The 20,617-nt window shown below is 45.6% G+C and overlaps 1 protein-coding gene across 1 annotated transcript in view; it reads right to left on the bottom strand.

Moving 5' to 3' along the window:
- Window positions 1–20,617, bottom strand: part of SH3RF3 (SH3 domain containing ring finger 3) — a 361,067-nt gene that overhangs the window by 42,164 nt on the left and 298,286 nt on the right. Inside the window, exon 8 of the mRNA XM_017541145.2 lies at window positions 10,960–11,279. Coding sequence (XP_017396634.1) covers window positions 10,960–11,279 — 320 coding nt within the window. The remainder of the gene's footprint in view (window positions 1–10,959; window positions 11,280–20,617) is intronic.

Genomic DNA, 20,617 nt, shown 5'->3' with positions numbered 1-20,617 from the left:
ACAGATATGTGATTGGGCTAGAGCAGGTCCTGAAGGCACCAGTAAGTTACATGAGAAAGTGCCCTAAAGGCCCATGGTCTCCACTCCTGTTATGCTGCCTTCTCTCTCCCAGCCTGCACCTGTGGCCTCCTGGACAGTTCAAAGGATCACACAGGAAGATAAGATTCGAGCCTGGTTCACAGATGGTTCTGCAAGATATGGAGGCACCACCTGAAAGTGGGCAGCTGTGGCACTGCAGCTTCTCTCTGGGACATCCCTGAGGGAAAGCAGTGAAGGGAAAGCCTCTCAGTGGGCAGAACTTCGAGGAGTGCCCCTGGTTGTGCACTTTGCTTGGAAGGAAAAGTGGCTAGAAGTCTGATTGTTTAATGATTCGTAGGCTGTGGCTGATGGTTTGGCTGGTTGGTCAGGGACTTACAAGAAACATAATTGGAAAATTGGTGACAAGGAAATTGGAAAAGCACATGTGAAAAGGCCTCTTTGAATGGGAAAACATGTGGTGAAATTTGTGTCCCACTTAAATGCTCACCAAAGGGTGACCTCAGCAGAGGAGGACTTTAGTAATTTCATGGATGGGATTCTGTGGAGTGCAGTCAATGACTGAGCCACTTTCTTCAGCCATTTCTGTCATTGCTCAGTGGGCCCATGAACAGAGTGGCCACTGTGGATGGAGGTGATGCATGGGCTCAGCACCATGGATTTCCACTCACCAAAGCCAACCTGGCTACGGCCACCACTGTGTCCAATCCACCAGCAGCAAAGAACAACAGTGAGTCCTCAAAATGGTGTTATTCCCTAGGATGCTCAGCAGCCACCTGGGGGCAGGGTGGCTACCTTGGACCACTTCCATCAAGGATGGGGCAGTAGTGTTTTGTCCTTACTGGAACAGACACCGTTCAGTCTAGATATGGATTTGTCTTCCCTGCACACAATGCTTCTGCCAAAGTGAATATCCACGGACTTCAGAATGCCTTCGCCACCATCACAGTATTCCACACAGTGCTGTTTGTGGTTGAGGAGCTCAATCCATAGCAAACAAAGTGCAGCAATGAACTTGTGCTCACGGAACTCACTGGCTCTACCATGTTCCCCATTGTGCTGGCAGCTGGCTTGATAGAATGATCAAATGAACTTTTGAAGACTCAGTAACAGCACCATCTGGGTGACAGTCCCTTGCAGGGCTGCGGCAATACCCTCCAGAGGGCTGGGTATGCTCTGAATCAGCATCCAATATATGGTGCTATTTCTCCTATAGCCAGGACTCATGGACCCACGAATCAGGGGGCAGAAATGGGAGTGGCACTACTCAATATGACCCCTAGTGACCCACTAGCAAAATGTTTGCTTCTTGTTCTCACAACATTATGCTCTACTAATTTAGGGGTCTTAGTTCCAGGGGGAGGAATGCTGCTATAAGGAAATACAACAATGATTCCATTGAGCTGGAAGTTAAGACTGCCACCCAGCCACTTTGGGATCCTTGTGCCTCCGAGTCAAAGGCAAAGACAGGAACTACTGTGCTGGCTGGGGTGATGGATCCTGAGCACCGCAGGAAACTGGACTGCACTCCATAGTGGATGTGGGCAAGAGCATGTCTGGAATACAGGAGATCCCTAAGGGTATCTTGTAGCATGCTCTCAATCATAATGCCCTGTGATTGAGGTCAATGAGAAACTACAACCACCCAAACCAGACAGGACTACAAATGGCCCAGACCCTTCAGGAGTGAAGGTTTGGGTCATCCCATCAAGATTCCATGTCCCCTGAGGTGCTTTCTGAAGGGAAGGGGAATACAGATTGGATAGTAGACAAAGCAATTATAAATACCAGTCATGACCATGTGAACAGTTAACAGAAATGAGGATTGTAATTGTTGTAAGTATTTCCTCCTATGCTGTTTTGACTATATCTGTGTGAATGTGTATATTAAGCAGTATCTTTGTTTTATTCTCTTTCTTATCTCAACGAAGCAGTATCTTTAAGTTATACTGACTTTTATATATGTGATTATTATATGATAGTATTTAAATTCAGGATATAAAGGAGAAGAGGAAGCATCCCTCAGAGACTCTGAATCGTCTTCTGGGAAGGGTGTGAGCACTGCTGGTGTACTCAGGCTTGTTGCAGCGTGTTAGGCAGCAGCACGACTTCGCTTTTGTCTTCATGTGGAAACTTACAGTTTAGGGAGATGTCAAGCTGACAAAGGGTGGGTGGCGATGGTGAGTTTTACGTTAGTGTCGCTAGGTAGGCACCCAGTTGTTTGGGCAAACACTAATCTAGATGTTGTTATGAAGGTATTTTGCAAATGTGTTAACATCTACTGCCAGTTGACTTTAAGTAAAGGAGATTACTGAACGCTCATGCCTTGATAATGTGGGTGGGCCTTGCCCAATCAGCTGAAGTCCTTAAGAGCAATCAGAGGCATCCTGTGGACAATGGTTTTTTGCCTCAAGACTGCACATCAACTCCTGACTGGGGTGCCCCACAGATTTCAGACTTGCTAGCCTCCATGATCACATAATTCCTTAAAATAAATAATTATCTCTCTCTCTTCCTCCACCCCCACCCCTGCTGGTTCTGTTTCTCGGCAGTCTCCTGACTGAAACAAACCAATAATTAATTTTCACAATATTTCCATGAGTAGAAAAAGACATTATTTCCATTTTAACACTAAACAAACTAAAGTCTAGGGGAGTTGTAAGGTGACCTTAAAGTAAAGGAGAGAACAAATAAGAGTTAGAAGGCAGGTGATGAAACCATAAATCTAGCCTTTCTACTGGTCTTACAAAGAAATACTATAGCAATAACATCTTCATGAAGTTGACCTATTGGTTCTATTTGAGATCTAGATAGAGTGTGAATCCTCTGAAAAGAGTAATGAGTTTCATTCTTATGCTACATACAAATGTGTACTGTAATTTATTAAGATGTGGCCTGGAAGGAATTACTAAGCAAGCACATAACTTATCAGGCAAATAAAAACCAATCTGTCCCAGGAGTGGCTTCCCTTAGAGGGAGATGATGGTATGAAGCTGTCTTAATCCCTTGAGGTGACAGAGTACCCTCCCTGGCTCCCCCATCACATGGTCTGAGTGCCGAAAAAAAAAAAAAAAATAAAACCACGACAAACAGAATACTGACCCAGCACTCTCTGTTCTCTCTTGGCATTGCCCTCAGTTGTGGGACCAAAATGGAAAGCACTGGCAAGTGCTGTGGAATGTTCAGAGATGCCACGCCATGCTGACTTTGTTGCCTTCTGGGAGGGACAGACAGCTGGGTCCAACGTGTGGGCATTACCTTCTGATGTAGTTTATGGGGTATGTGCTTGCTTTTCTTTTGAACTGATGCCATCACTGAGTTTTTCTGGGCATAGACAACTGGAAAAAAAATCCCATGTCTTTGAAAGCAGCGTGAGAATATATCCGTTGAAAAAGAAGGCAGTCACAGCGGCAGAATTTTGCAGAACAGAATCTAGACTTGACGTGAGAAATCGAGTTGCGCCAGAGGCTCCTGACCATGCAGTGTGTGCATCGCCCGCCCCAGCCACACTGTCACAGGCACTGCTTGCTTGCCCGGCTCATGTTGCTCTAGAGTGTAGGATCCACAGTAATCCTGATTAGTTATGTGTTATTAGTCAGTGCCATTTGGGGAGGGTGGCAGAACCCCCACAATTATTACACATGACTCACAAATCCTTTTCCTTTTCTAAAGTGTATTATTATTTTTAAAATGGATTTTGGTTTTAATGCTTTGCGGTTGAAACCCTACTTCTGAATAATAGTTTTCTTGAGTTCTCTTCATTGTTCAGGCTATAGGTAAGTTATAAAACTGAAATCTTAAACATCTGTTTGTGTTTGTGTTTGTTGGTGGACATAGGATAAGTGAATCAGGAAATGGAATCTCCAGGGGTTGAGGAGATGAATAAATACCATTTCACACACAGCTTGCACCATCCAATTAGGGCTCCCTTCTGAGTAGCCTGCATCTCTCAATTTGGTGATGGATAAGCATATACATCCATATATTATATATAATTTTTTTTAATTACAAAATTAAACACCCCATTTGACCTTTCACAAAAGCTTCAGGGATGTAAGTTTTACATCTGTCTGGATCATATAATTCTTCTGGGATCCAGACTTCAATTAACTGTCAAATTCTTAATAATCATTTCTAATATTTTTGTCCTAAGTACTATGGTATGCTTTCATCAAACTAAATAAATGTACTCCTCCCAACAACACAGGGTGGTAGGTGCTATCATCCTCATTTCAGAGATGTAGAAACTGAGGAAGGTGGAGGAGCTTTCCTGAAGTCACACAGTTGGTAAACAGGAGACCTGATTCACACTAGGCAGCCGACTCCAGGTCCAGCCTCCATGCTGATTAATCCACTGTGCATTCCTTCTCCAAATTCAAGCTTACTCACTGTTGAGATGACTGTGGCTCCTGCTCCTTCCCTTGTCCCTGCCACTTCCTGAAGGTTCAGTTCTTCTCCGCAGAGGAGAAGCTGACCAGTAGTAGCAGAGAACAGGGAGTGAGCACTTGTGGGTATCACGGAGCCTGATCGCATTCCCAGTGTTGTACTTGTGTGGCCTGTGGCAGGTCACCTTGCCTCTCTAGACTTCATGTCCACACTGTACCCTGAAAGGTTACCGGCGCTCACAACCATGCTGACATCCAGAAGTTTCATCCCAATGTAGAGGCCACGGAGTTTCCACAGGAGAACTGGGGGCAGCCAGCTTCACTTGCTGTCCTGGGAGGGTGCAGATAACAAGAGAAGCCTCTAGGCCACCACTGACCTTTGCTCAGACCAGGCTGGGCCACTTCCCTGCCCTACACAGGGCCTGTGCTCTGATGGGACATTCCTAACTTAGAGAAACAGGTTGCCACCCCTGTCATCAGGGAAGTGATGTTCCAGCCACATACACCTTCCAAAAGAGGCTGCCTGGAAAACTTCAGAATGTTGTCGTTTGGCAGCTGGGATTCATGCTTTCAGGATGGGTTCGTTTTCAGCCCCACTGGCTCCCCTTATCCCTCGGAAGGCAGCCTGACAGTGGGGGATCAGGAAGAGGCCATGAGTAGCTGGTACTCTCAGCCACATGGGGCTGACTCTGCAAGCCCTTCTGCCCAGCCAATGCCTGGCCAGCAGAGCTGCCAGGCACGAGTGGCCAGGGTGGAGGTGGTTTCCATGGCCCATGGTGGACAGTCACACTCTTCAGTGACTTTGCTGTAGGGCAGGCTTGAAGTTCCCAAGACCCCTCATGGGCCTGGGAGCCCAGGGGTGCTTCAGGCTGTGGCTGCACCTGAAGAAAGAGCATGGGTTGAGGGACTCCGTGAGCAGGCTGGGTGGCAGGTCTCCTCTAAGGCCTGCATGGTGGTTCCCACGTGGGTGAGTTCAGTTCTGGGTGAGGTCACATCCAGTTCCTTCTACCTCTGATGCCAGTGTCTGCAGGTGGCAGCAGGCCCCTCCCGACCCTGGCTGGTGGGAGCACGTGGCCAGCCTGTGCCAGCAATGTAGCTGTCACTTTGGAAGTGAACGGCGCTGGTAACCCTGGAGAAGCTGGGATGAGGGCTGGCAGAGGCTGGCTTCCCAGGCTGCCTGTCAGCAGAAGTGGGATAGATGAGTACAGGTCTGCCTATGGCAGGGAGCCTCCACTTGACAGGAAACACATTTATAAGCCAGCAATTCTCCACTTTAGCGAGAGCTGCCTGGCTACTCAAAAGAGCTTTATCCTCAAGATTTCTTCAGATTGGATGTTCCTGGTTTTTCATTAAAAATATAATCATAATCCTATATAATATCATAAGTGTACGTGCCATATGTATGAGATATACATATATGTAATGGGTGGGTGCATACATGTGTCCCACAGCCTCCATGCTGAAGGCCAGGCCTTACTGTTGTCATTATGGGTTACTCTGTCAGGTCCTCTGTTCCTTGCAGACCAAATTGGGTTTGCAGAGTCTTGATTATGTAGGTCATGCCATCCACATGGACTTTGTAAGTGATTTACTGTCACACGGGTTCCAGCTGTGGTTGAGTCCAATGTGGATCCAGAAGGCAGACACCTAGGGCCCATTCTCCGCCCAAGGCCAACCTTATGGTCTCCTGGCAGCCGCTCCCCTGGACATCTCATGGTGGGACTCTTGGACAGGCCATGGCCTCCCAGGGACTGGGGAGGTCACCACAGTCAGCACTTGGACCTGACACAGGAGGCAGGAGGCCAGCATTCCTGTGCCAGCTCCACTGCTGATGCTGTGTGGCCCCACGCAAGCCTCTCAAGGTCTCTGAGCCTCAGGAACATCATGGAAAATGGAGAGCTTTAATATAAAACATCTTTCAAGGCCCTTTCAAGTTTCAATATTCTATTACTCACTGAAACTAAAACTATCAGACACATAAAGAGAAAGTTAACTTTTTTTTTCTGACCTATAAAGAATTTCCCATAAGTCGTGGGAGTGAAAACTTACTGGTAGCAGTTTTTCCAATTCTCTTTAGTCTACAAACATCACCAGGTGCCTTCTTTGAGCAGGGGCTGTCAACCCAAGGCTTTGAGATGTTTTGGAATTAAGTTTTATGTCAGGACCCCCCACACAACAACACAGAAACTCCCCCAGTATACCGTCACTACTGTGTGCTCAGCATGAAGTTCTCACCTACTCTGTTTCATTCTGTTTATCCCATCCAATCTAAATAAAAATGCGGGTCCCAATCCACTGGACTGACCATTTGAAGAATGCTGCCGTAGAGCCTTGGGGAACCTCAGCACCCAGGAGAGGGATCCAGGGAAGTCAGGCAGCGGCAGGAGCACTCTCACAGTGTGAACTTGGTCAACTGCCCAGGGACAGCGAGGGGCTCAGAACCCGGAGGAAGCAAGGAGCACCACTCATGTCCCATGCTCAGGACTTCCATGACACCCTCCTGCCCAGTGCCCAGTAGATTTCTCAGTGCTGAGCAGCTGGCAACAAGACCCTCCCAGGGCCACCTGCTACCTCTCTCATCCCTGGCCCTCACCTTTGGGCCACGTCCTCTGGCCTCTGCTCAGGCTGGCCCTCAGCCGAGGATCTCCCACCTGTGCCCCAGAAGCCTCCCCTGACCTAGGCTGACCAGGCCCCTTTCTTGGTGACCCTCTGTTCCCACATGCAGGTCTGTCACCTACTCTCTCCTACCATGAATCGCTTATTTACCTGTACTACACTCTGGCCCCTCCAGGCCAGGGTTAACCCTTCTATCACTATGAACCATGTGGCTGCGCTCTGCCAGGTACATCCTCACACTCCTTGCAATACACAGATGAGTCACGGTTTTGGACACAAGTAAGCGAGTTAAGTGACAGTCAGCCAGGTAGTCAGGGATGCCGACTGCACACAGCCCATTGGCAGGCATTGACACCCTTCTCTTCCGGATAACTCTCCCCTGGACTTAGGTACCCTGAAGGTTCATATCACCTGGTGCTGATGTGCTCATACATTTTCAAAATGAGAAATCTGTCATGGATAGACATAATAGAAAGTGTTCCATGATTGTTGAAAGCACAAAATTCATTTTTAAGTGCAAAAGAATAACTTAAATCCTGCAGACCACCTTTTAAAAGCAGATTTGAGTTCTACTGTGTAATTTGTGGGTGCTGGGGACCTGGCCACAGGGCAGGCCCTGCAGGGAGCAATATGATCAGGCAGGCGGGCAGGAAGAGACCTGGGTGAGTAGGCTGGAGAGGTTCCTGCATAGGCTGGCAGATGCCTGGGCCCAGAGAGGAGCCCTGGCTCAGGACTCGGTCTGTGGAAAGAACTGCCACTCTGTCTGCACTTCCATTATTCCTGGAGGCCTTCACACCTCACTGGGCCATGTAGGGAGCAGAGCTCAAAGGCGTAATCCTCCTGGATATAGTAGCAGAGCACCAGCCTGCAGGGGACCAGCCTCCTGGGACCAGCCTCCTGGGACCAGCCTCCCAGGACCAGCCTCCTAGGTACCAGCCTCCCAGATACCAGCCTCACAGGGACCACTCTCTAGGGGACCAGTTTCTTGAGAACGTGACCATAGCCACTGACACCATACAACATAGAGCTGGTTTTGGGGCCTCTTCCTTCTCCACACCCATGGATATGGCTCATAAAACTCCCATGTTCCTAGGAAAAAATTACTTCCTACTCTATAGCACCCAGGAGCTGCATCAACCCCGACTTCTCTCTGGTACATGGAAGGAAGGGCCTGGGTGAAAATTAGCGCTAGGAAACTGCACTGCACTTAGGTGTGTGTCTCGGTGGACGTGGGAGCCAGGAGCTCATTGTCTTTTCCCAAAGAAAATATAACAGAAACAGACTTGAGAATACTGCCAAATGCTTAAAAAAAAAAAAACATTTGCCATAATTAGACATGTGCACATCTATGACCGAGTTGCCCAAAGTTGGGAAGCTTGTTCAGGGTAGTCATGGTGGGGTGGGGCATAGGAAGTGGCCTCCAAGGAGTGTGCTCACCCCGGCCCCCTAGCCCAGCCCAGCCTGCCTGGTGTGAGTCACACAGGCTCACTTGCTTCTGAGCATCGGACTGAAATGACCATCATCTCTGCTCTTTTGTTACAAATGGCAGCTGTAAATGCTTTGGGTCTTGATGCAAATTAGGAGAAATTCAATGGGAACACAGACGGGAAAAATGTTCACAGGTGGTTTTGTAGACCAGTGCTGTCTTGTTGGTTATGAGAGGTGGGAATGAAAAGCACACAAAATGTGTGGGAGGGTGACGTGCTTCACTGCTGGGGTTTGCTGGACCTCTGGACACAAGCTCACACGGCTTCACAAAGACCACTTCCCCTCCTACCTGGAGCACAGAGTGGACTGCTCCCTGTGTGTCTATAGCATGTGCCCAGCCCCAAGCGTGGCCTGTGCACTTCCACTGCCCATGGAGACTCGGGAGCTGTCAGGGGAGGAGGAGGCTGAGCCACTGTATGCGCAGCTTTCCACTGAGGCGGGGTGTCCCTGCATGATGCCTTTTATCAAGACAGATGGTGGGATGTCCTCTGGACTCAAGTGTTCTTTGCTGATATAGCACAACTGTTAGAGGGCATAAACCTTAAGTGAAAGCAAAATATTTGCAAAATGTCTAACAAGCAGGGTGGGAGCAGATCCAGCTGGTGTTCATTAGTTCCACACTTAGGTGGCTGATGATGGGGAACAGCATTGTCCTCCATGTAGATTCCTACAGGACTCAGTGTCACAGAAACCCACTCAGCAATGGTCGTATCGAAGCCAGTCGCATCTGCTTCACAAACTAGATATAGAGAATTCTTGGGCAAATAACTAGAAATGCTTAAGGAACTATTATGGTCCCTTCTTTCCAAGTGTGCCCACTGGTTTTTCCTGAGCAGCTCGGAAGAAGGAAGGATGTTTAAGTGAGAGGGTAAGACCGTGAATCCCACCTCGCCCTCCTGATGAGACCTAGCCACATCTCCTAACCAGTGCTGGTGGAAAGCAACAGATTCAAGACTGAACTGATCTTCAAACAGATAGACGCAAAATACAGAGCACCAACTGCCCTTCATGCCAGGTGCCCTGTTAGGCTGGAGCAGATCTGAGCTTTGCAGGCTGAGAGCACCTCTGCCACACCAGTCAGCATGGGGACAACCATCACTCTGGACTGAATCACACAGGAAGTGCTGAGGCCCTGCAGAATCTGGCATGGCTCATGTCTGCAGCATTCCCAGCTCTTGTTGAGGATGGAGGAGCAGGACCTGCCTCCAGGGTGATGGGCAGAGAGCCTGCCGAGTCAGCGCTGGGTTTGACAATGTCCTCGAGAAAGAGGGAGAGGCTGTCCCTACCTAAAACACACCATCTAGTGTCCAGCGTGTCCATCTAAGGCCTGGCTAAGAAGTCCCGATCCAAAGACTGATTTCATATGGAAAGATGTCAAAAGATTCACAGAATCAGTCAGGCCAAGAGAGAATAATCCCTAACCTGTTCAGGCAGCAAAGCCAATTCAGAGTGGCTCCTAGCCCAGGACCCAGTCCAACGCCCTAGGGATACAGCCTCAGGCAGTACGTGGGCCCTGAGCCCTGGAGAATTGCTTACTGGATTTCATATGGGCTTCCAAAAACTTCATGTAATAAAAAATAGTAAAATATCTCATCAACTATTTTAAAATACAGATTACATGTTGAAACAATAATATGCCGGATATTGGGCTTAATAGAATAGGCTATCAAAATGAATTTCACCTTTTAAATTTATTTTAAAATCAGTTTTACCTTTTAAAAATGTAGCTACTAGAAAATTTAAAATTAGATTTGTGGCTTGCATTATGTTTCTGCTGGACAGCACTGATTTAGAAGTCTGGCTTCCCATCCTGGTTAATCTAATATCTAGCTGGGTGGCAACTGGAGCAAGTTTGTTCGACTGAGATTGCCCTTTATGAAATCAGCCCTTAATGACTAAAATAATAGCTAAAAATGCTATGCATACCAGCTCTCAGGTCAGCATTCTCCTGTTCTTTCTCATTGCTCCTCAGGAAATAGGCCTGTCCCATATGGTTTAACAGGTTGTGGACTGCACAAGGATGACATATTGAAGGGAGTAGGTGCTGTTCACACTGCACATGTAGATTTGTATATTTATTATTACACTATCCCAGCACGTGACAATAAATATCTCAGTCTAACAAATATTACAATGATTTTACAACAGATGGAACTAAGGCATTTTCAGGAGGGGACACCTTTTCTGATTTGCATGAGAACTGTAGCTGGACTTGCACTGGCCCAGCCAGCACCTGAGGCCTGCCTGATTTTTCTCCAACCAGCTGCTCTGGTGGTTCAGCTCCCTCTGTCACGTGCCTGGTTCATCTAGGGGCAGGTACTTGGTGCCAACATTCAAGCTTCAGTTGCACAAAATGCCACTGCCATCTAGTGCCAAAGAGTTACAGCAAGCAGCTGGCCTTGAGCCCTGGGCTCGTCCCGGGAGGGCTTCTTACCTTTTCACTTTTCTTCTCGTCTAGTTTGCATCCCATGTTGGTGGGGCTAGATGTGGACAGACCACCGATGGGCCCCCCTCCAGCCTCCCCGTTGAGGTTGGCGGCGCTGACGTTGGGAGGTGTGATGGCTGATGCTGCTGACATGAGGGGGATGGCCGGCCGTGGACACATCTGCACTGGGGACTGGTGGCTGTGTTGCGGGGACACCACTGAGTGGGGCCTGAGGCTGGTGGCAGGCAGGCGGGATGGAGAGTTCTGAGTGCGCAGGGGTGACACGGTGGCGGTTGGCCGGTCCTGAGCCTGGGCTGCAGAGTGGGCAGCTGGAGGCGGGGTTGGAGAGAGAGCGGGTTGAAAGGTTAGTTTGTAACCTGCCAGGTCTGCCAGGCCGCTGCAGTGCACACTCGTCTCAGGCTCCTTCCTCCAGCACTCACAGCCTCTCTCTGAAGTTTCTCTAGACCTGGCCGCTTCACAGACGGAGAAACAGGCCAAGAAACCCTGAAAATGAATTCTTAACTTCCAAAGCACAGGGGATCGGGGGCCCTACACCAAGCAGTGGTCTCAACCATTCTGATGCCAAGGATCGGCTTCAAGGAAGAGTTTTTCCACAGACTGGGGCAGGGGCATGGTTTTGGGATGATTCAAGTGTATTACATTTATTGTGTACTTTATTTCTATTATTACTGCATTGTAATATACAGTGAATAAGTATACAACTCACCATAATATAGAATCAGTGGGAGCCCCGAGCTTGTTTTCCTGCAACTAGACAGTCCCGTCTAGAGGTGATGGGAGACAGTGTCAGATCATCAGGCATTAGATTCTCATAAGGAGCATGCAACTTAGATCCCTCAAATGTACAGAAGGGTTTGTGCTCCTATGAGGATCTAATGTCGTGCTAATCTGACAGGTGGTGGAGCTCAGGCAGTAACACAAGCATTAAGGAGCAGCTGTAAATACAGATGAAGTTTTCCTTGCTCACTCACCACTCACGACCTGCTGTGTGGCCCAGTTCCTAACAGGGCACAGTGTGGAATTGATCTGTGGCCTGGGGGTTGGGGACTCCTGCTGTAATTTTCTCTGCTGTGATAAGCTGAAGCACTCACAAAATGTTTGAAAATATGGTTTTGAAATATTGTTTAAAATGCTCATAAAAGTAAAGCCTGTGAAAGCATCTCAGTGAAGCCTCAAGATGTCCCCTGAATTATTAAGCACCACTGCATGCAAGCTGATCAAGCTTGACTCTACTTATTCTTGACCCCTGAACTGGCCTGGCTGGTCCTTGGTTTCCATACCAGGTATACAACCCTGCTGAGTGAGGGCTGAGCATGTGAGAGCTGCCTTGGCTGGGGACAACTGCAGGAAGAAAGCAGCAGACATTTCTCCCAGCAGCAGACTGGAGGAGAAGCTGCCCACCACTCTGCTGCCATCTGCCTGCATTTGCTGCTGTGCCTGCAGGTCGAAGCACCAGGCTTCCAGGTTTATAAAACTGGAGCCTTACAACTGTGGATTCGCCACCTTGCTGCCTGCAAAAACTTCTTAAAGATGTTAGAGACTGAAAGTTGTAACATTTGTAAAAATCTCCCATCTGAAAAGATACAGTTCCCTCTAAACACAGGACCACATTAAAAGTAATCTGGCTACTATGCTTGTTAGTAATTTCAAGGCATCATCTCCTTAATACATATGATGAAACAAACGCTGGGAGAGAATGAACATCCCCAGGGGAATGGTGATTTGTGTCCTGGGCTATTCCGGCCCAAGTGGAGACCCAGGACACCGCTTTATACCAAGTGGACCAGGCAGCACCAAGCAGCTCACATCCAGCTGCTGTGCATTCTTAAGGCAGAGAAAAATTATGTCACACTGTAATCATTTTCTACCAGCAGACTTTGTGGCATTCATGGCTTCAGAGCATGAAAGAAAATACACGCAATAAAAACAATCTTCTCAGCCCTCAACTATGTACTCGTTAATCCTAACAGCATTTGGAGGCCACGGGAAGTAACGCTGTGAGACATACAAAGCTCTCCATCTGGGAGTCGGGCCTTCCTCTGACACAGCCGTGTGTGAAGCGCTGGCAAGATCTAATTATGTGATCCTGGATTCTTTGGGACTCAGGAGGCCTGCTGTTACTATGAGGTGAAATACAGAAAGGCTGATTTACGTGTTTTTCTTTCGTTCTTTTCAGGTCTTCGGCTGGGTTGGAAACTTGAAACATTTGATCCTCACCAACACAGCTCCACGTTTAAAAGGAGAGCAGGTCAGGCAATCACCCAGATCCAGGGGCCTTGGGTCATTTAATCACCCTGGAAACCCTGACTCAGAGGCTGCTCTTCGCGATTTATTCATCTCTCCCCTCAGCTGTCTGACTCCCCTTCCCTCGGCCCAGAGTCCCTGGAAGCAGATGAAGGCCCACCAGGGAAGTGCATGGCCCTCAGCCTCGGGGACTATACCAGGGTCTGTGCCCTTGGGCTGTGAGCGCCTGGCCTCTACCTCCTGGCCACCTTCCTGTGCCTCATCCAGGTGCCGAAGAAGAGAGTGTGTTCCAGAAAGCTCAGACCTCACCTCCTAATACTCTCCCCTCAGCCACGCTGCCCTCCTGGCCACTCCGTCTGCCTCCATCAGTACAGGACTGGCTCTGGCCACCTCAGAGGCACAGTGCCAGTGCCCCTGCCCACAGCCCTCGCCTCCCTCAGAGCTGCAAGGCAGGACCGTTGCATGACTGGAAGGCTCAGATACCACCTCCTAGAGACCTGCCTGCTGCCTTCATGGTGCTGCCTGCCCCTGCAGCCTTAGGCCCCCTTGCTTCTGCTCCTGCTCCAGTTCGTTTTCCTTTGCCCCCAAGACATTAGCTCATCACAGTCGTGTAATTTACATGTTCACTGGAGGCCAATTGTTCATTGCCTGTCCCCACTGCAATGGAGCTCCATGAAGTGGGGACATGGCTGCTTAATTCATGATAACCCCCACAATGGTGCCTGGCATGTAGAAGGTGCTCTGCACATTTCTTGAATAAAAGAGTGAGTCTCTGAGAAAAGGGAATCTCAGTCACGTCACTCCTGATTTCACCAAATGGAACCACTGGAGAAGAAAAACTGCAGCATGAGAAAGCAAGGCACAGTTCAGGTCATGACAATGGCTGGTGAAGAGTGTGCTCGTCTCTGGTGGGATCTACCCTTGGTTTCACCCACCCCGGGTGCCCCAATCCCAAGCTCACTAGGACTACTCGTTAGTGATGCCAAAGCAGCCCACACCTTTGAAGTCAAGCTGACAGAATAAGGATGCTTGGGAAAGCACCACCCCATGGTCTGGTCCCTGCTTTCCTCTTTCTTCTCCTCTTTAAATCTTTGGTGTATTTCAGCCCTGCTGCAGCCCCCAAGAACTGTGAGTCCTCACTCAGTTCACTCTATGTCCCTAGTACCTGTAGGTACTTTATAAACAATGCGGGAATGAATAAATGACCTACTGCATCATCAACTTTGTCCTTTCCTTATTTTCAGGGGTATCTCTTCCCACTTCAGGAATGAAATGGAACACCCACAACCCCAGGCCAACCTCCCTCTCCACTTCCCCACACCCCTCCCTTCTGGTCACAAGGACTCTGGGTCCCACCAAGTCAACACCTTCACCCTCATCCTAGATACCTTCTCTGGCTCATCCCTTCTCTCCTATATTTAATCCCTTTATTAGTTTTCCTCCATAATTTATTAACCAGTTGTCTCTCCCATTTAATAAATAATCTTCCTTCCTTTATAACTTGTCCCCTTTTAGCTAATACTTCCTTTTCCCATTTTTCTTTACACCTAGTATTTTTGAAATAGTGTCTACACTGGCTCTTTCTTATACTTTTATTCATTTCTATGTTAACTAAATTTACCCTCTGACAGCTTTTATAGTATTTTCCTTGTCCTTTGATGCTTGAAGTTTAAGTTCAGCATCTTTAAGCTTGGAGTTTTGGTTATTTTTCCTACTCAGCACTCTCTGTGTTTTCTGTGTGAGGACATGAGCCCCTCTTCAATTTTGGAGAATTCTCAGTGACTATTCCTTTGAATCGTTTCTCTGTCCCACCCTTTTATTTTCTAGTTATAAAAAAAATCCTGTTAAAAGTAGTTTGGAGCACCTCAATCTATCTTGATCTGTCCTGTTTATAGATCTCTTTCATATTTTTCATCTGTGCTCTGTATTCTGGATAAATTCCTTTGTATGGCTTTCCATTTTCACTGATTCCATCTTCAACTGTGTCTAGTCTAGAGTTTATAGTACCTACAGAGGTTTTATATTTAAATACATATTTTTCCTCTCCAAAATTTCTAATTGGTTCTTTTTCATATCCAGTTGTTTCTGATTCATAGCCATCCACCTATTTTTTAAAGCTTCCTGTTTTTATTTTTTATGTATATTATTTCTTCTTTTCCTCTTAGATCTTAAACACAGTGATTTCAAAGATGCTTTCAGATTTCTCCCTAATTTCCCTCCCATCTCTTGGGCTTATTGGCTAACTTATGTATGAATTTCCCTCCTGTGCTTTGAAACCTTAGTGTGCCAGCTCACCTTGAGCTTGTGGCTCTTTGTCTACTCCTCTGGGTCTGGCAGTTCTGTTGTTAGTGCTGCTTGGCCTCTGGGACTCTCCCCCAGAAGTAGGTATAATGGGCTGTTTGGAGTCCTAGTCCTGCAGGGAGGGTGCTGAGCTAGTCCTAGTCCTCAGGCCAGAACCATCCTCAGCACTGTGACCAGGGTTGGGGCTCTCTTTTCTCTCTCTCATATCCTAGGCGGAGGCTTAGTATTGCCCATCCCCTGAAAAAGGATAGAGCTGTTATAACTGGCACGCCTAGCTCTGGTTCCCTGATTCTCACAGGGGCTTCTTGTCCATATTCTCCTGCAGGAGTTGAAAGTCAACTAACACGGCCTGCTTTTTATCCTAGAGCCAGTAAGCCAGTGCTTCAGCACTTGGCTGTTGTTTGTTCAATGTTGTTTAGACCCACAGAGTTTACTTTTTGAATATTAAAAACAAACTTCACTATGTTTAGAACAGAACAGGGAATTTCCATATGAACTTGCTCTTCCATACTATCCAAGAGTCCTTTATTCACTTCTCAGTCTACTGAAATATAGCTTTCTACTCAATCACTGCATCAAATATTATCTAGACAAGATCAATTATGATTCCACATGTCACCAAATATAATGGACAATTTTCTGTTTTAAGAAAAAATGTCCATTGATCAATCTATCTTTATAATAGTATTACGTAGACTTAATTATTATAGTTTCATAAGAAGTCTTGAAATCAATGGTAGCCCTCTCAAGTTCACTGTTCTTTTTCATTTCATTCAGCTCAAAATGCTTTATAATATCCCTTTTGATTTGTTCTTTAATATATGGGTATTTTGAAGTATATAATATTTGAGGATATTAAATATTTTATTATTTGTATTATTGATTTCTAATTCAATGCCACTGTGGTCAGGGAATGTAGTTTGCATGACTTGAATCCCTTCCAATGTGCTGAACCTTAAAAATACTGTGGCACAGTATATGATCTATCTCAGTAAATGTTCGGTGTCCACTTAAAAAGAAGGTGCATTTTGCTGTTGCTGGGTGGAATGTTCCACAAACGTCAACTAAGTCAGTTGATTATACTGTTTTGCATTTTTACTAATTTTATGTCTAACTGTTTTATCAATTATTGAGAGACATATGAAAATATCTGACCATAATTATAGATTTATTTCTCCTTGCAACTTTATCCATAATTGCCTATGTATTTTGAAGTTCTGTTACTTGGTGTGTAAATATTTAAAATTGTTATGTCCTCTTAATAAACTGACCCCTTTATTGTTATGAAATTGCCTTTTTATCTCTAATAACATAATTGTTATAAATTCTGCACTATCTGATTAAGATAACCACTCAAGCTTTCTTTTGATTAATACTGCCATGGTATAATCTATTCTCATTATTGGTAGGTTCTGTATTTGCAAATTCTTCTACTAGTGAAAAATTATTTGTAACCCCCAAATTATTATCTGTGGTGCTTTCAGTTATTTTTATGGCAAAAAATTTGAGTTGCCTGACACCCAGGTTCCCAGCTGAGGTTGAACAAGGTGACATTCTGGCTTTTTGTTTCAGCCTCACACAAAGATGACAGGAGGACAGAGCCACTTGAGGGCAATACAGTACAGTCCAGAAAGTTTTGGCTCTGAGGCCAGTTGGACAGTATTTTAATCCCAGCTCGGGCACCTGTTAATAGGGAAGCTTCAGTCAGCCATTTAATCCTTCTGAACCTCATTTTCTCTTTTGTCAAAGAAAATAGAATCGACTAGAACAAGATGATAATTTGAGATATGTGTACATGCCCATGCATGCATGCACACACACGATTTCACCTAGGACTAATAGTTCAGTATTCACAAATTCAGTGTGCATGGTAACTTTATAGAATATAACTACTGTGAATAATAAGAATGTGTATAACTTGTTCCATCCCTTTACTTTTAGCCTATTTGTGTCTTTAGACTTGAAATATTAAAGTATGTTTCTTATTCACAGCATATCACTGGTTTTTTGTTTGTTTTTAGTACTATCTGACAATCTCTGCATTATATTTAGGGTTATTTAGACCATTTACATTTAATGAGGTTACTTATATTATTAGGTTTAAACTTACCATCCTACTATATGTTTTCTCTTTGAGCCATGTATTCATTGTTTCCTTTCCCTCCTGTTAATGCTTTCTTTTGGATTAATAGGATGTTTTTATTATTCCTTTTTATTCCCTTTTAGCTTATTTGCTGTAGCTCTTTGTTTTCATATTTAGTGACTACTTACATGTTCAATTTATTATAGTCATTTACATGACATAAAGATTCATAGTATACAGTAGTATACCCAACTTCCACTTCTCCTTCCCCAAACTTTGTGCTTTTGTTTACTGTATATTTTACTTTTAATTGAGTTTTAAATCCAAAACTGGATGTTTTGACTTTTGTTTAGTCAATTATATTTTAAAGATATTTAAATAAAAAGAAAAGATCTTATATATTTATCTATGTACTTGCCATTTCTAGTGCTTTTCATTCCTTTGTATAGATTTACATTTTCATCTGGTATTATTTGCCTTCTTTCTAAATAATTTTGTTTTACATTTCTAATAGTGTGGATTTATTAAGGACAAAATCTTTTAGTTTTACTATGTCTGAATAATTATTTATTTTGCTTTTTTGAAATAAATAATTATTTTGCTGGGACTAGAATCCTTGATTGACAGATACATTATTTCTTCAGTACTTTTTTTGGTTATTCTACTGTCGTCTCACTTGAACTGTTCTTGACATCATCCTTATCCTTATCTTTTTTCTATTTCAGGTAATGTATCTATTTTCCTCTGGCTGTTTTCAGGATTTTCTTTATCACAGATTTTGAACAATTTGATTATGATTTTCCTTGTTATAGTTTTCTTCATGTTTCTTGTGCTTGGTGTTCACCATCTGTCTTTGAACTGTGTTTGCAGTTTTCATTAAATTTGGAAGAATTTTGATCATTATTTCTTCAAATCATTTTTCTGTCCCACCCTTCTCCTCTACACTGGAGACTCCAATTACGCATATATTAGGACACTTAAAGTTGTCCCATTGCTCACTAATTTCATTCATTTTTCAAAATTGCCTTTTATCTCTTGTGTTTCACTTTCCATGGCTTCTATTGCCATATCTTCAAGTTCACTAATATTTTTTCTTCAGCAGTATTTAATCTAATTCCATCTAATATATTAAGTCCTGCTTTTGAGCTCTGTTGGGTGAAACTGGAACAGAGTTCACTCTGGACACAACATTCCCCACTACAGAGGCAAGGTCCTATGTTGATTACTCAATGCCTAGTGATTTCTGCTATTTTTCCAGTCTGACTGGTGGGAACAGGCAGTTTCCAGCTGGTGTGTATTCTGGGCACTGTTAGGACTAATCTTTTCTTTCTTTCATTCTTTTCCTGGCTTTGGGTACGTTTTTCATGTGCATATGTAGGTTAGTTGTCCACTGAAGATCTGAGGGCTTGCTCTGCAGCCTCTCTGTGCTGCTCTCTCCTCTCTGGTCACTGCCCTGGAAACTCCAGCCCTCTCTGTCGCACAGACTCTCATCTCCACGTCCTCATTGCAGAGAGCCTGTGGGGTTCCACCTGGCTACCTGCCTCCTGTTGCCACTGCCTGCAACTTCTCTTGTGAATCAGTCCTTCGTTGTCTGGAGTCTTGAAAACAGTTGCTTTATAGACTTGGCTTTTTAAATTGGTTTCCTGTGTGAGCAGAATTCCTGTCCTCATCGCTTCAGATTGGCCATAAACAGAAGTCTAACTCAATCTTTTAAATCTAAAAATAGGACTCTTCCCATTATTCACTACCCTTTAATGTGCCCCACTGCCCTTAGGATAAACACCTAAATTCCTTACATGGTCTAGAAAAACCTCCATGGTCCACCCTGCTTAGCTTTTCAGCCTCACTGCGAGTCTTTCTTTGCTCCTGCACCCTGACCATATTCCAGTGTCCAGGGGCACCTGGCCTCTGCAGGCCAAGAGCACCCCATGCTTCCCCTTCCTGAGTGCTTCCCTCACTCTCCCACTGCTATCTGCTGAGCCCTATCCACCTTTCAGATTTAAAGGACAACGTGCCTCTGCAGGGAACCGTCATTTACACACTGGACTTCTTCCATATGTCATGTCACAACTAAACAAAGTTCCCCAAAACAAGAGTTACGCTCTTGCTTGTTGCCAGGCCTTGGCCCATGCTCGTTGCTCTGCTCGGAACCTCCTTTCTGCTTTGGACCTCCTTTCTGCTTTATCTGCTCAGACAATTCCTATTTGTCCTTTAAGATTCAAGGCATTATCACCTCCTCTTGAAAACTTTCCATACATCTTACTCCCATTCCCTCTCCTCTTTTCCTCCCCCGTTGGAATGAACTCTGTCCCCTACACTCTCTTAATACCTAACCAGGCCTCCTTTGCAGTGTCTTACCAACCCCACTGCAGGACTTTGTTTTCTGGTCATTCTCTCTAACTGGGGTGGAAATGGGACTTGTCTGGTTCTCCTCTGTTTCCAGACCCCTGCAGAGTGCCTTGCCTATATCTAGCTCCTTCTCGGTGCTATTTTACTGATGAATTCATGGATACACTGGGCTCCTGCCCCTGCTAAGCACAGACAGGAGTGTGCAAGGAACACTGGCACTTTACAGGGGGTGCTCTGCCCTTCGGAGAGGAGTTACATTAATCAAGTAGAACAAATCATATTGGATGCTATGGCCAATGCAATTAAGCCTTTGTCAAACTGCCTGACTTTGGCTCGAGATGAGAACATTGATGAAATGCCTCCCACCCGCCGGGGTTGGGGTCTGCTGAAATGGGCAATTACTGCAGGGAACAATCCATTACTTGGACTGTCAACAGTGTTTTTTCTCTCTCTAAATGCAGAATGAAGTGGAAAATGCCGCGGGAACTCAGTGGCATTTAATTTACTGATATGGCTCGGTAGGAGCCATTCTTTAACCTGGCTGTGACAGCAATAGCGTGGGGACAAGAGGTGGGCTGGGATGCATGGGGGAGCCGTTTAACCATCCTGTGCCTCACTCTCCCGTGTGTAACATTAAACTGATGGAAGAGAATGCTTGTGGCACCCTCA

This window comes from Cebus imitator, unplaced genomic scaffold (assembly GCF_001604975.1).
Source record: "Cebus imitator isolate Cc_AM_T3 unplaced genomic scaffold, Cebus_imitator-1.0 Scaffold131, whole genome shotgun sequence".
Taxonomy (NCBI): domain Eukaryota; kingdom Metazoa; phylum Chordata; class Mammalia; order Primates; family Cebidae; genus Cebus; species Cebus imitator.
Note: the sequence above shows the minus strand (reverse complement) of the source record. Positions and strands in the feature narration are given on the sequence as shown.